This window comes from Heliangelus exortis, chromosome 1, assembly GCF_036169615.1.
Source record: "Heliangelus exortis chromosome 1, bHelExo1.hap1, whole genome shotgun sequence".
Classification (NCBI taxonomy): Eukaryota; Metazoa; Chordata; class Aves; order Apodiformes; family Trochilidae; genus Heliangelus; species Heliangelus exortis.
The window spans coordinates 187,886,660-187,902,842 of record NC_092422.1 but is presented as its reverse complement, the minus strand read 5'-3'; the positions used below and the strand labels follow the sequence as shown (position 1 = coordinate 187,902,842).

The following is a 16,183-nucleotide window of genomic DNA, read 5'->3' as shown; positions in this document are numbered from 1 at the left end:
ACTTTTTCCTTACTTTTTGCAGGATATTTTAAAAAGAATATTTAAGAAGAATGTTGCCTAATTGTGAAGAAATAAAAGCAAAAGATTAAGGAATTGCTCTCAAATATAATTTCTTTTTATTCTTAGTTTGAAAATCATGTTATTCCCTACTTAAAGAGTACATTGTTGTTTCTAAAAATAGCACAATTCCCATTTGTGTGGATTTTCCAAGATATGCTGGTTTAAACTTGATTTTCAAAGATATTGGCTTTCCACAGTTGCTCATTTTTCTGAAGTTAGTTGAGAGGAGAAGATACACTGAATGCATAGTAATGAGATTACTTAACTTAACTTAAAGTTTACTTAACTTAAAGTTATTAAGATCTGTCTGTATCTGTGTTGCATAAACCAAAGCAGGATGTAAATTGCTAGCAGTGCTTTTCTTGAAATACAGTAAAATATTCAGTATAGCTTATAATTTTGAACAAGGATTTGCTCTTCTGTTGTCCCTTTGTTCAAAGCAGCCAATTAATATTCAGTACAGTGAGTGACAGATTGCTTCTGTTAGGATGATGAGATGACTTCAGTTGTCACTTATAATTTCTGGTTCTGACCTTTTTTATTCAAGTATGTGAAAAGAGCCTTATTTTCCTTAGTAATGCTTGGAAGTGTCCAACAAATTCTTCCCTTACAACATTTTAGCCTGACTCAACAAACCTCCCATACACCCAGGATTTTGTCATTCTATCTTTCAAGCCACCTGAATTCTTTACTGCCTCTCTTGCCACCTGCTGCCTTTTGCCCCATCATGCAGCATCAGTGATCAGTTTTCTCCCTACCTGTCCCACAGATCCCTAGAATGAAACTCAGATCTATCTTTCCAATAAGGTCAACTGCTTTGGTCTACAGCTTTCCTGCCTTGTGCTATCTTGACATATAAAAAGAGTCCCTTGTTTCTGACTGTAGCCTGTAGGAACAGCATTTGACACAGCTATCAGGCTTAACAAGGGCTGCAGATAATGGGTTTTGATGGCTGTCATTAATACCTAATAGTGTAACTTGTCCTGCAAGTCTGGATACCTACAGAGTGCCATTGACTACACTGAACTGTAAGAGTATTAAAGCCTGGTCTTCACAGATGAGATTGTGTAAATAGGGTGCTTTAAGTAATACATTTGAAATTCACACTCAAAATGCACTTCAGGCAAATGTCTGAGTTCAGACAGCTCTGGTCTGGCAATGAGAAAAGCTGCAGTACAAGAGTGGGTCTTCAGAAATCAGTTTTGCTCTTGTAGTAGACATAAATTCTACAAAAAACAACTTGTGGAAATTCCTAAAATAGGGCCAAGCACAAGCCCATTTGTCTTGATAACAAATAATAGTCCCAAACTATTTTTCTGAGATTGAGGATGATGGGAGGACAAGACCTGCCTGTCAGTTTAAAAAAGGGAACAAAGAGGAGATAATGAATAGAACCATAAAGACATGATCTGAAGTTTATGATGGCAATGGGGTTAATTATCCTTTGACTTAAATTGCAGCTGAAAAAGAAAACACTGGAAGTGACTGTTTGGGATTATGATAGATTCTCCTCGAATGACTTTCTTGGTGAAGTGAGTATCTCAGTTCCTTCTCTCTAATGCTGGGTAGTTTAAAAGCTAATTAACTGCATGCTGGTATTTGGAAACAGCTTTCTTTTTGCATCACAGTTTTACTGCTGACTTCATAACAAATGGTCATGATTTCTTACCTTCACACATGAAAGATGCCTTCTCTTTACCTCAGTAAACAGTTACTGATTTGGGAATTCTTGTTACAACTTATGAGCTGTCTGCCTTAATCTTAAGATAACTTTGGAAGGTTGAGGAGGTATTAGCCCTTGTAAATGATTGAAGGATTAGATTCTGCCATCAAACCATAATTTAGCACATGCAAAAGTATCTGCAAGTGTGAGTAAATTGGCCTTCCTGATCAAAATCTTATTCTTAACACTTCAAAGTAGTAATATCCTTACTATGACTGAAGGTAAAATCTTGTTATTATAATTAATAATAAATGAGTGATCATGGGAAGAGGTATGCTCTTTGTATTAAAAGCAAATAAACAAACATATGCACATAAAATACAAAATTACCAGCAGTAGTCATTGTGTCAAAAATATAATTTAAAATGTTATTACAGAAGAGTATTATAATTAGAAACAGAAGCCCAGGAAAATCAATTGCTTGTGTACAGGGTAACTCTGTATTTCTCCTCATTCTACATTTGAATTTTGCAAAAAGCCACTCAGTTCCATTCCAGTGCCCCTTTTAGTAACTACAAAACTGAGCAATCAGTGTCACAGTTTGAATGATTACTAAAATAAATTTAGAGGAAGCAGCTACATGATTACTTATTTCCTGAATACTGTGTCAATATTCTTGTTGAGTTCAGCATCTTTGTTCAAATGCAGGGCTTTACTGACTCTTTACATCATTGCTATTGATAAAGAAAATGGATATTATAGCAGCTGCTACAGGAAGATTTAAATATTTGCCTTAAAGTATTTTCAACCTCTATTTTATTTATTAAATCATTTGTATTTAAGTATGGAAAAATTTCTCCAGGAATAAAAAAATAAATAAAAGGAATGGAGAAGCATATTTCAGACAAGAATATCTAGAGGAATCCTGCACAATAACATTTTATATGGAATATGAAAATTATGTCTAAGGACTTGCTTGGATAGAGCTAGCACCACTTGCATGCCCCATAAGGTCCAAATCCATGGAATGTGAGCCCTCTTCTCCTACAAAGCAGAGTTCCCAGCCTGTGTTTCCTATTGGGAACAATCCTCAAACATGCTGTCTTCCAAGTCATTTCCAAAGCTATAACCACAAAATACACTAGAGAGCATGTTAAATAGTTAATCTGTTCAGCTTCAGTATAGGCCTAACCAGAAAGACCAAGCCAGGTCATATAGCAGTTACGAAACTGAAACTAAAAAAGCTTTTAAACATCTAGAAAAAATAAGTTGTGAAGAGATTCCCCCATCCCTAAACTTGAAGAGGCTTTCTTTTTTTTGAGGAACTTGTAATAAGGCAACAAAGAAATTGTCCCCTGTAGAAATCAGTAGTAATTGAAGACTCTGTTTGTCTAGCAGCTGTAAACCTTCTATATCTGACATTAGTTTTAAGCCTCTCAACTTAGAGCCAAATGCAAGGGTCTTGAGTCCTTTCTTTCAATCAAGACTCTGGGATGACTACTTACTACTTACTTTAAATCTCTTGGCCCTCTCAGCTTCAAGACCTTTAGCAGAGGAAGGGTTCCTATTGGTCCCAATGCTCTTTTTTTAGTTATTTTGTTTTGGGGTTTTTTTTTTGTTATTATAAAGAATGTCATTGATCCCCTGCTTGCAATGCACTTGGCCTTGAGAAGATTTTAGCTACAGTAGTATTTCTTTTTTTAGCAAAGTTGATCATTACATTTCCATGTTGCCATGTTATTTCTCATTTTTTTCTCCCTTAAAGTTTTGAGGCCTAGGTGGCTTATTGAATTCTACTATTTTAATGAAGTGCAAAGGCATCCCTGTTATTTTATTTTTGGTATTAATTCTGCATATGTGGATTTTTAAAAAAATCAATAAGCACCAGTCTATTATTATAGAAGACCTTATTAAAAACAGCTATTGTATTATTTGCTCCTTTACTAACACTTATGAAAGGGAGAAAATAGCACTGCCCACTTCTGTCAGAATCTAGCAGAATGACTGGATGTCTTTTTAGTTTAGCTTTCAAGCTAGTGATGACAGGCTACCTTTTAAACTATCTAACCATTTTGTTGTGGATCTATGTCTAAGCTCATAGTCCTTGATGTGTGCCTGTTGAGAAGACATACTAGTTCAGCCACACTGATATGCTAACAAATGTGGATTTGGGACCACAGTTGATTTAAATCAGGAGAGGTCAGAACAAGGGCAAAGAGTCCTGCATCTGTCAGCCACTGCAGCCTTATACCCCTAAATTCATACTTTTGACTGCAACTTCTGGCAATGACTATAGACTTATCTGCACACAACTGTTAATATATCAAATACATGCTAAATAGTGTACTTGGGCTTGTTTTAGGTATTGATCGAGTTATCCAGCATCTCCCAGCTTGACAATACTCCTCGGTGGTATCCTCTGAAGGAACAGAGTGAAAACGTTGATCATGGGAAATCTCATTCTGGACAGAGTAGCCAGCAATCTCCAAAACCATCTGTCATCAAGAGCAGAAGTCATGGAATTTTCCCGGACCCCTCTAAGGGTAGGAATGTCTTGGTGCATCTGATATAAAGTGTTTTCCAAGATGATAGGAATGTGTAAGTTCTAATAGAAGTGAAAAGTTACTGCTACAAAGTTTGCATACACTTTTATTGAAATCATACTTTTCTCTGTGATTAATTCATTGGAACCAAGCTTAAAGCTTTAAGCTTAAGTAGCTTAAATCTACTGTACATTCTGTGCCCTTTTCATTTTGTTGGTAGCCTTAGCCAAATTCAATACATCATTAGCTTTCTGTTTTTCATATTTTGTAAATACTCTGTGACATTTTATCTTCTGGAAATTTAACATGAATATTTTATAGAATAAAAATTATAATAATGCATATGAATTTCCAGTCAGTGATAATGGGCTGTAGCATATCTCAGTTGTACTGGAAATTGGTGGAGCTGATACAGTAGAATTGTACCAGTGTTTACAACAGCAGAGTGATCTCAGTGTCTGCTGCTCCAAGAAATTTTCTCTACTCTTATTTTATACTAAGTATTTGGTCTCCAGTTGCTCACTTAAAAACACAGTATACGTTATGTTAAAGTAAAAGCCACCCTAAACGCATCCAGATGTGGACCTCTGTGATAATATTTGTCTTTGTAATATTTTGCTAGGGACTGTCTCTACTCTAGTATATATATAGTCTATCAACTCTGTAAGATTGGTATCTAAATTAGAGGTTAATACAGAAGCTTTTGTAAGTTAGTCTATGGTTTTGATTAGGGCATTCATCAGAATAAAACTTCTTGGGTTAGCTATGTATTCAGTAGTGGTGTAAGTGATACTAGTGAGCCTCTACAGACTAGAAAAGTAGAAAATGGAAAATTAATTAGTCTTTAGGCTACCTTGTTATACTACCACTGTGAACCAGCACAGGAGATGTAAGTCAAAGTTGAGAGAAACCCAATAGTAAGCTGATTATTCCCTGGGCCAGGGAAGAGTGGGAAAGTATAAAATGGTGCTTCATAAGCATTTCGTAATCACAATATGTCCCAAGACTTGCAATGACATTGAACAGTTTAATCTTTATTCCTTGTTCTGGAATGCAGCTGGAAAGGCCAGTCCAGAGAAAGAAAATGAAATTGTTTGCTCATTTTTAATAAATGCAATACTCGTTCTTCTTCATGTTCTTGGTAGACATGCAGGTTCCCACCATTGAGAAATCTCACAGCAGTCCAGGAAGCTCCAAGTCTTCCTCTGAAGGACATCTACGCTCCCACGGTCCCTCCCGCAGTCAAAGCAAAACCAGCGTCACCCAAACCCACCTGGAAGACGCTGGGGCAGCCATTGCTGCTGCTGAAGCAGCTGTCCAGCAGCTTCGCCTTCAACCAAGTAAAAGACGCAAATAAATTCCTCAGCATGGCAGCTTAATGTTCATCTGTTGCCTTTTTCCCTGCTGTCCTTCCCTTTTAGGCTATTTGTTTTGTTTTTTCTTTTTTCTGTTCTCGGCACACTGTGCTCACTTCGTTCAATGTCTTTCTTTGTGTGCCTGTGTGTGAATACATATAATTACAATATACTCTTGTATTTAGAGGTCTTTTCTTTATTTATTTATTTTAATTTATATAGACTGCAGTGAAACTGGCTGTTTCTCCATCAGTCCCTTTAATCATAGTTCATGATGTTCCGTGGTTGTGCATGACTCAGAGAGTTCCATTGTGTGGTGGTGTTTTGGTGTCACTAAATAACTGCCAATAAAATAATCAAAGCCTGCAGAGATGCAGCTGCCAGCTCTTGCAGCTGCATGCAACAAGTGTTGAGAACACATTAACAAGATATATCTATAAGCGGTAACCAGGAAGGATGATCCTACATCACAAAAGAACATCTAGGTTTAAAGAAGTTTTTAACCACATGGCTGAGATTTCTATTTTTAAAACATGACTGTAAATAGCCATTTTTTAAAAGGAAATATAAGGTGATTTTCTTCATATCTCAGATAAAATCATGATAGTGATGAACAGAACAGCAATAGACAGAAATATTAAACGCATGAAATACAAAAGCATTAAACACACAAAGCCATTAACAGCATCAGATTTCAACAGATTTTGTTAAGGTAGCAAAGTCAAAGGGACTTGAGGGCTAAGTAAGTCAGGTGTCACAGTCAGCTCATTTTTTCTGATAATTTTTGTGCTTTGGACTGGTTAAACAACAAGATAGTTTTCATCTGACAACTAATAAATTAAAACCTTTTCATTCAAAAGGATTGCTCCCCAGAGTATACTTCACACCAGTACCTGGTTTCTAGTTGAGGTTTTAGTTGATGGCAGATTAACACTCTCTGACTGTGAAATCATTGTTTGTCTTCAGGATTTGTTGATATGCCATAAACTTGCCATGTTATAATGCAAAAAGTAGGGGGAAATCATTTCCCTTATCTTCACCATCATTAATAAAGAAACAGCCAGTTTTAATACTTTTTAACGCTGTGCATGTGGTGTCTCTTTGGTGTTTGAAAACACTATTTATTTAAATACAGAAAAAAAAAAAAACCCCACACTTCTGTTTGCATGAATAACATTAAAGCTGGTTCCATCTGAGGATACATACTCTGGGTTTCCATTTCACCCACACTGCCACAGCAGCACATAAAAGCGGTCAGTCTAATCATGCCAGGAAGCAGCACAGACACAGCATAGCAGGAGTCCTCCCTATTCAAAGAACTCAGTCTGACAATCTGCCTCCACCAGCCAATGACAACAAAGACCAAAGTCAACTAGCCCTCAGGAAAGTGATGTCTGATGGACCTGTCAAGCCTGAAGGAGGTGAGCAGAAAGACATGGTTAAGAAACCAGCTACATCCCAAATCCTTCTTGCCATGTCTACTAATTCATTGTGATATTTAATTATTTCTTTTACTCCTCCATTAAGTGCTGTAAATGTAAACATGAATCAAGAACTGCTTGATTTCTCCGTATGAGTGCATAAATCCATAAAGAAAAGCTATGCTAAAAACCTTACAAAACAATAAGTATGCACTTCCATTCCACTGGCAGACTTTAACTTCTGTTGAAAAATAGTATAGCTTTGCTCATGTTGTTGCCTAATTAAAAGCATGCATCCAAGTTGGTCTGCTTAAGCATGACTGAACAGTTTTTGTACTGTGACAAAACCCTATTTACACATTTTTGTTTCTGGGATTCTAATTGGGACATTAACAATTTCCTATTCCTCTCTCAACATAGTTGTTATGTCAAAAGTCATTAGCATAGATAATTTTTCAAACAGCCAGTGGAAAGGAAAGGAGTTTGGATCCAGATACAGCTCAATCTCTTGATGACTTTCCTATCAGCCTCTTAAAAAAAAAAATATTTTGTTCCTGTAGGCACCTCTACATCAAACCTAAATACCACATATTATCAGTTTATCCTTTCTTCAGAAATAAAGAGCCAGAATTTCAACTGGTCCAAACTGGCATTGTTCGTTTGACTACTTTAGCATTTTGTTTGTTTCCGTGGAATTACAGATTATTCTAATAAATTTACAGACTAAAATTCCAGATCTACTCTTATGCTGTAATCACAGCCCCAGATTTGACTCAATAAAGTTTGATTTAAAGTCAATAAAGGTTTTTCTGTCAGCATCATCACACATTGTGGACAATACAGTCCGTCTGAGAAGGCTGTAGGAAAGAAAGAGGCAATGATATTTCAAAATACACTGTAAAGGCAACAAGTCATTACAAAAACTAGTGTGATGTTAAAACAGCTAATTAACAAGGGCAAATTTAACACATATTTTTAAACACTGCATTTAGAAAGAACAAGGTTATTTCTCATGAGAGCCTTCAGAACACTTCTATACATATATATGTCTACACATGTGTCCATCCATCCCCACACATTGCCTTACTCTACAGCTCAGCTACAGACACACAGTTCAGGTAGTGACCAGAGGATATCAGGGTACTTGTTCAAGCATCATGACTGAAAGAGACACCCTATTCCTCAGCTGTATTACCGTAGAAATATAATTGTGGAAGGAATGTTCTCTGAGGAGTGCCTAAGGACTTTGAGGTTGTCTAATTTGGAGAAAATGAGGCTAAGTAGTGACAGCTCTCTACAGCTTCCTGAAAAACAGAGGTGGAGACGGAGCTGCTGATCTTGTCATTGTGGTATTCAGTGATAGGATGTGTGGGAAAGCTGAGTCACGAGAGGTTTAGACCGGACATTAGGAAGCAAACACTAGAACAGGCTTCCTAGAGAGGTGGTCAGTGCCCCAAGACTGTTACTCTTTAAGAGACATTTGGATAATACCATTGATAACATGCTTTACCTTCTGGTCAGCCCTGAATTGGTCAGGCAGTTGAACTAGGTGACTGCTGAAAGTCCCAGCCCACTGAAATTGTTCTCCTCTCCTTTCCTCTTCTCTCCTCTTGTCTTCTCTTCTCTTGTAGTCCTGTGATGCCTTTTGGCATGGATAAGCAGTGCAAAAACATATTTTTTTTTTAATGTAAAATTGAATCAGGGTTCACATACACTTCTACAATAATAAAATATCAAGGATGTTGGCTTCAAGTACCCTTGCCCTTGAACTATTATACTAGCTCTGTACTTTTAAAACTGCAATAAAGGGTATGTATTGATATGCATTTGGCTCAGCAATATTAGAAGCATCATAGAGAGTGAGGGGAGTAAGAACCCATGTTAATATGTAAGTGAGGTTAAAGTTACTGTGAAGAGACATACTTTTGTCATTTTACTTCTGACAAATTCACAGAATGCATAGCCACCAACACAAAGTTTACAAGTCTAGTTTGAGATCTGTGAGAAGTTGTGGCTTCTTCTTACTGTTTCCAGTCTAGTTTGTCCTGGTTTATTCATATGAGGTACCCCAGTAATCACCATTTTGAGGTTAATGGCTCTTGTGCATTTCAGCAGGAGCAAGAAGCAAGATTAGTTAACTGTAGTTTTGTCAAGTATGTAAGTAAAATAAGAAGTGCTATGACCTTGAATAAGAAAACTATTAAAGATACACAAAACAGCTTTCAATTTATCAAGTTCTTTGCAGGAGAAAAGAGATGGAAGGAGAGGTTTTCCCTGCAGTTCAAAAATTCTAAAAGTTGAGACTATTGTGAACAGTGAACAGGGCATCAACCGTTTGCAAGTCCATTCCTAGAGTGTGAACTCATGGTTGTGGTACCCACTCCCATTACAACCTACCATACTGGCACATGGAAAAGAAGCCATTATAAACTGGTGTTATGGACTGGAACTCACCTTGGCAAGTTGGTAATTTTTTGTCACTGTTTCTCAAAGACTAATGGCTTCTTATTATTAATTTTTTTTAGCACAGCTATTTCTCTGTGACTCTATCAGAGAACAGAAACTTTTACAATAATTGTTTTCAGCCCAAGCACACAAGGTAGTCATAATCTAGCATCATTTCCACAAAGGTGATGAGAAAAGTTTTATTCTCCTTCTCTGCCTAAGAGAATGCAATTCTTTTTTTTCCTTGAATTGGCACTTGAAAAAACAAAACAAGAACTCTGAGTCACTCTTAAAATGCCCCAGTAGATCTTTCTCTATTTCTGAACCCTAGGACATTTTATATTAATTGTATTTTGTAAGTTATTAATTGTATGTCTGATGAAAAGTAAAAAGGAAATAATAAACAAAACCAGAAGCCATGATATTCATACTATATATTGTAAAGGCAAAGGACTTGCATCAGTTTAAGTTTTTTGGACAGGACTATTTCTATATTTATTTTAAGCAGTGCAAAATGTATTTTAACCAATCTACTTAAAAATTAAGGTGAAGCTACAACAGAAAACATTGGTCTTTTGATCAGTACCTTTGTAAAGCCCAATATATGACTACAGCTTTTATTTAAAAATAAACTCTAAAGTATGATTTCCTTATTATCTGTGAGAGATAAAGCGTATGATCTGCAAAGAAACTAACAGCATAATACATATACTCATCATACCTCTCAGAGAGGAACAATGAAATTTCAGAGCCAGATCTTAAAACGCACAAGTTGCAAGGGATCCAAGCCAGAAGTACAGAGGAATGCCTAAGTTTGAGTTAGTTTGATTTAATTTTTGTAAAAATCTGCATCATTGCCAGTTACACATTCGCACAAAATTAAGCACATTCCTTTCAACATAATTCTGTGTATTAGAGTTTATCCACCAGATTTGGTGGTAGTGCAAGGGTGTCCATCTTCTTTTAGGTACGTAATTTATCCCACAGAGTATCTTTCTATTGCATGGAATTCTCTTGCTAGGCCACTTATATTTTAAATATAATAAATTATTTTTAACTTCTTCAGATAATTTGACTTTACAGAAATTCTGAAGATAATTGCCAGTTCTCTGGATATATGTATAGAAAAGAGCAGGTGTATCTACAGTACAGTTATTTACTGATTTCATATAAAAGGCCTGTCGAAAGCCAGTTTGTAGTTTTAAAAGGATGAACCACATGCTTTAAATTTAGTAACTTCCAATAAAGTAAAGTGAATGAGAAAGGCAAAGAACAGCAAAATTTCCCTTCAGTGCCTGTGTGAAGTAGAAGGGTGCACATAGTTTGCCTCCCTACAATAGAAAATTTGTGAATTTAAAATCACATTTTCTGAAACACAAAATCTTTCCTGTGATATTGTAGGAGGAAACTATTTTCCAAATAGTGGTGAGTCAAGATATTTTACTGGTCAGAGAGAGGTCTACATCAGGCCTAATATTGGCAGCTAGAGTATCCAGTGTAGATAGATCATGCATTTACACAATTGTACCCAATTAAGGCTGTTAATTTATACCTCTCAAGAACCTCTGGTTTCAAACATGCTAGTTCAAAAGGCAGCATACCCTTGGTTCAATATCTTTCACAACTTTGTCACCTGAGTGTCAGTGTAACAGGTTAAAGCTATCCAGAAATGTGCTGTGTTGCATGCATCAAGATATTGCTAGCACTGTGAAATCCCTGATGCAGGTCTGAGCCAGCACTATACTTTCTAGGCACTTATTTGCAAAAAATTAAAATCGACAGGAATTTTCCTTGTCACCAAGTTCTATTTCCTGATGTTAGCAACAATATGGAGGAAAAGGAAAGGATTCTATAAATCTCCGGGATTGGATATGATTTTGGATTTAAATACCTGCTTACTTGGGGTTCCTTTAGGGCTATACCCATGTTTACACTTTTAATAGGCAATGCCGCATTTTTATTTCCTACAACAATTTTGAATGTTTCTTTCACACTTTCAATAATTTACTCTCCAGAGCTGTTTTATGCCCAGTTTCACTTGTCTCTTAATCTTCAAGTTAAATGGGCCTTCATATTGCTACAAATAACCCATTTCCAAGAGTCATTATCAAAGCAAGAACAGTTTGTCCCCACTCTGTAGATAGCAATAATCTGAGGTCATCTTTTGAGTCTTGTTTCAGTCTAATAGCTGGCACATTTTGCTTTGGTGATTCCTGCTATTTACTCTTCCACCATTTTAAGCTGACATGTAATTTCAGGAAATTGCTCAAATTCTTCATTTGATAACTCTTATTTCAGATGTCTGTTAGATTGTATCATAAACCTACAGAGCACATGGAAGAAAATTATTTCATCAGAATTGCTTTGCTAGGTAAAGAAATGCCATCACCACAGTTTGAGTGCCGTTCTGCAGTTACTCATTTCAAATGTTAAATTGCTCTCTAAAGAGTTATGTTGAAATTTCAGAAAATATCACTGCTCAGTGTGTGGTCAAAGCAGTTTCTGATATAAAAATATGGCTGAAATGGGTGAGACCATGGTTCAAAGTACTGTTCAATATGAGGAAGAGTGAGGAGAGGAAATTATCAGGACTGACCTGAGGCATATCCCTTTGATCACTAATTATTTATTATGTATTTCCATTCTGTTGCCAGTTCACAAAAGATGCATCTAGCAGTCCCCTGTTTTGTTTTACAAATAGAACTCTTTCCCAATGTGTTTTGATAGTAGTGTTTCTGCTTCTAGACAGATACCTGAAAAGGGGAACATCTACATTGTAACTCCAGGACTAAACTCAGCCTGGTAGCAGGTATTGCCACTTCTTCAGAACTTGGATGTTTCCTACATAACAAGCAGAAGCTTAGAGGTGTAGATTTATCTGTAAAGATATATATATACATATAAATATATAATGTGGATGTCTTATGACTTATGGTGAAGCTCACAAAACCATCTGTACATCTATTCGTGGATTTTATATCCTGTCACAAACTGAATGCTGTAGCTCATTGCTTTCATATAGTGTGAATGAAAAAAAAAAAAAAAAAAGAAATAATAGCATTGAATTTCAGAATTGTCAAAATCCAGTCATGAATCTAATCTTGGAGCCATTTTAACCACTCATCAAGGGATCTTACAGGATAAAACATCAACAGAGATAATTAGTGAAACAGTAGAGAAATTAAAATGCAGCATACTGAATGTATCATCAGGATGCAGCTGTTTCAAAAGAAATAACAATGTTTTTAGATGTAGCAAAACTTCTAAGCAATTTGTAAAGGCTTAATTCAAGCTTTCTTGGCTTGAACTCAACTCTAGGTTCTTACTTGTTTCAGAAATCCACCAGTAAAGATGTAAGAAATTATTTCAGAAACCAGCTTTGCAGCAAAGTCAATATAAACAAGAGCCCAGATATGAACCACTATTTCAGCCACATATTTTATGGTGGAGGTGTATTAGAAGGACTACAGACACCTTTTGTGCAGGCAAAATACTGTCTTGGCTTCCAAGGACTTTGGAGATACGTAGCTTTCCTCTTTGTCCACACCTATAAGACATCTGTCATGCCATGGCAAGGAAACAACACTTTGTGTGGCAACACAACACTAAGAAACCCTCAGAGTCCCAAACAGCAAACCTCAGAAGTCACACAGGTCATACAAAAACTGTGAGAACAGAGGATTATTTGAGACTGGCATGAGAAAGCTCCAATCCAGGCTGCTGAATGCAGGTCAGCTGGCAATGATGCACTTTAAAGGAGAGCTGCTTCTCTTCTCTGAAATCTCACTCCTGCCTGACCTTTCCCACCAGCAGTTTCTTGACTTGTCCCCATCATCACAGGACCACAAACTGAAAGTGATAAATCACTGATCACAGCTGCCTGAGCAGAGCACATCACTGTGCTCTGGCTGGCTATGGTGGAAAAAACGGGGGTGACTTTCCTTTCCAGGTACTGGGAGTATCTGTTACTAACACTATGATTTTGCAGTTTGTTAATCTGTGTTTATATCCAAGAAGGTAGCCTATGATCAATATATAAAATCATGAACTAGAGAAAACTCATTAAATAAAGCTAAAGAATATTTTTTGTCTGAAAATGATTTAGATTGGGACATTCCATCTGTGGCTGTAGGTGATAGTGAGACAGAGGAGACTAACAGGAGGTTTAAAAAAAAACAAAACAAAACCAAACAAGCAAACAAAAAAATCACATCTTACACATCTTAGTTTACCAGTGAAGAATCTGTTTTTGCATTATATTTGAGGAGTCACACTGAGCTTCCCAATCCCACATCAGGCAGCACACAGCAGTCTTTACCAAAGATACTATTCATTCAGTTTAAGGCAAGAAACTATTGGGGCTTTGGTTCTTATTTGAAGTAATTTTCATTTAGATATTTGACTAATTTCTTGATTAAAGAAGGATCTCTTTTAACTGCTTGCATTAAAGTTCCACAATTCAACAAAAATAACATAAAACTTAACAGAAAAATAACTTTACAAAATGTACTTCTTGTCTTCAGTATATACTCGCAGTTAGTTGGAATAGATGACACAGGACAATAGTAGATGTAGTAGGGAACATTTATAAAAAAATTTTTTAAAAACCTGTATTAATATTTAAAAAAAAAAATTGTGCTATTCAATATGAGAATAGTTACTCTACTCTTCTTGTATTAAATACGATGTGTAATGTCACTGTGTCCTTTTTTGTTTATATTTCTCAACGGGCTAACAGCTGAATACTGGAAGATTTGTTCATGTGGAAAAATAATGTCCAAAGCACAAAATTAGGCATCTGAAATAAAAATATCATATGCTGTTATAAATTTTTTACACCAAAAGGTATTAAACAAAGTAAAAGCACCTACCATCAAAATCTATGCATTACAATTCTAGGCATGTATTAAAAGAGTTCCAGATGGGTAGAAGCAGTTGAGAAATATAATGCAGTAGCTGTGTTGTCTCTGAGGAGGAGTGAAGGTCTTCATACAGTCTCTGACAATAGATGGTGTACCTGTATTTCTTTTCAGATTCCTCTCCTTGTCAAAACCACCAAATGCAAAGAATGTTCCATGAGGAATATGAGAACTCCCACTGAGACCAACTTATTAAATGTTTCCCATTAGTAACTAGTTTTCTGTAACTTTAATCAGAAAAGTTACAGCTACTTTCAGTGTAATAACCAAGCTAGCCCATTCTTTTTTTTCCCTAAGACTGTTGATTTGACCTATTAGCATGACCAGAGGAAAAATATGGTGGTATTCTATTTGGTTTACAGCACCTTATTCTACAGGAAAATATGCATCATCTGCAACAGATGTTAGCACAACACTGGAATGTAGAGTAAAAATAGCTGAAAGTGTTTGCAGCATGTGATTTGATAAATTAAATTTTTTTCTTAACGTGGATGGTACTGATATCTTGCAAGGTTTTTGGTAACACATTGTTCCCACCCTGTACAGCAAGGTCTGCTAACCACCGACCCGCAGAAAGTTCTGTCTCCACTGGCTCCTCAGCCAGTAGTTTTGGCAGTGGATACAGCATGGATAGCGAAGGCAGCAGCAGTGCCACAGGAGAAAATAACCTATTTCCCATCCCAAGAATGTAAGGCTTTTCCTTTATTCTACTATATCCTCCTTATAGCCCTTTCACTTGCCACTTGTCCTCTTGCATAGTTTCCTCTGCAGACAAGTCAGGCTGGGTCATAGCAGATACTGGGAGAATTTCTCAGAGCTCACACTTCCCTGCTCCTTTGCTGAGAACTGAATTTTTAATAAGCAACCAAACCTCTGCCTCAACCTCATGAATTTATTTCTGTCAGACGAGAGGCGTTAGTCTCAGCCTTTGATGAAAATGTGTAGAGGTGGTTTGAGTTGTGTTTTAAAACTAAAACTTTTGTAGGGCTGAGAGTGCTTATCTTAAGTTGATTTCCTTCTAGAAAAAAAGTGTTACTAGTGAAACTGAAATTCACATTTGGGATATAGCCCAGCTTTTCCCAAGTTTTGAGGAGGTTTTTAGGACAGAGTCCCTATTGGAATTATCAAGCTACTTTCTGTGTAATAATCCTATGAAATTATTTTAATTTCTTTTACCCAGTTAACTGCTCCAAAGAGAAAAGTTTTACCAGGATTTTTTTCCCTCAACTTTGGCAGCATTCACCTTCATTTAGCAATTTCATTTATATTTCTTCATAGGGTAATTTCTCCCTATCAATGTAATGTTTCTGGCCTGAAAATTTTACAGATTGATTGTTCACAATATATTGTTGGTCATTGCTCAGTGTATGCAATACTTGCTCCATGTTTTCCTCTGTGACACAAGTTTTTGCTTTTCCCTAAAAGTCCTGAATTATTAGTCACAAGAGCTTGACATTATCTTTGTTAAAAAGCTTGAGTGAGGAAAACATTAATTCTCTAGTACTGACATTTTAAAATATTCATAATTTTCTAAAATAAAGCCCACTAGACCAGATTGCTCAAAGCCCCATCCAACCTGCCCTTGGATACTTCCAGGGAGAGGGCAGCCACAGCTTCCTTGGGCATCCTGTTAGAGTGTCTAACAACCATTTCTGGAAAGAAGGAAAAAGTATCCATGCCTTTAGTTTTTTTCTTACAGTAATCTGCTCTCATTAATTTTACTAAGTAGGATATAAGCAGCCCTCTAATTTTCTGTTAGGGGCCAGACTATATGTTA

The 16,183-nt window shown here is 36.4% G+C and overlaps 1 protein-coding gene across 1 annotated transcript in view; it reads left to right on the top strand.

Moving 5' to 3' along the window:
• Positions 1-16,183, top strand: part of PCLO (piccolo presynaptic cytomatrix protein) — a 286,482-nt gene that overhangs the window by 227,822 nt on the left and 42,477 nt on the right. The window contains exons 18-22 of the mRNA XM_071734051.1: positions 1,521-1,592; positions 4,086-4,266; positions 5,412-5,606; positions 6,860-7,042; positions 14,953-15,094. Coding sequence (XP_071590152.1) covers positions 1,521-1,592; positions 4,086-4,266; positions 5,412-5,606; positions 6,860-7,042; positions 14,953-15,094 — 773 coding nt within the window. The remainder of the gene's footprint in view (positions 1-1,520; positions 1,593-4,085; positions 4,267-5,411; positions 5,607-6,859; positions 7,043-14,952; positions 15,095-16,183) is intronic.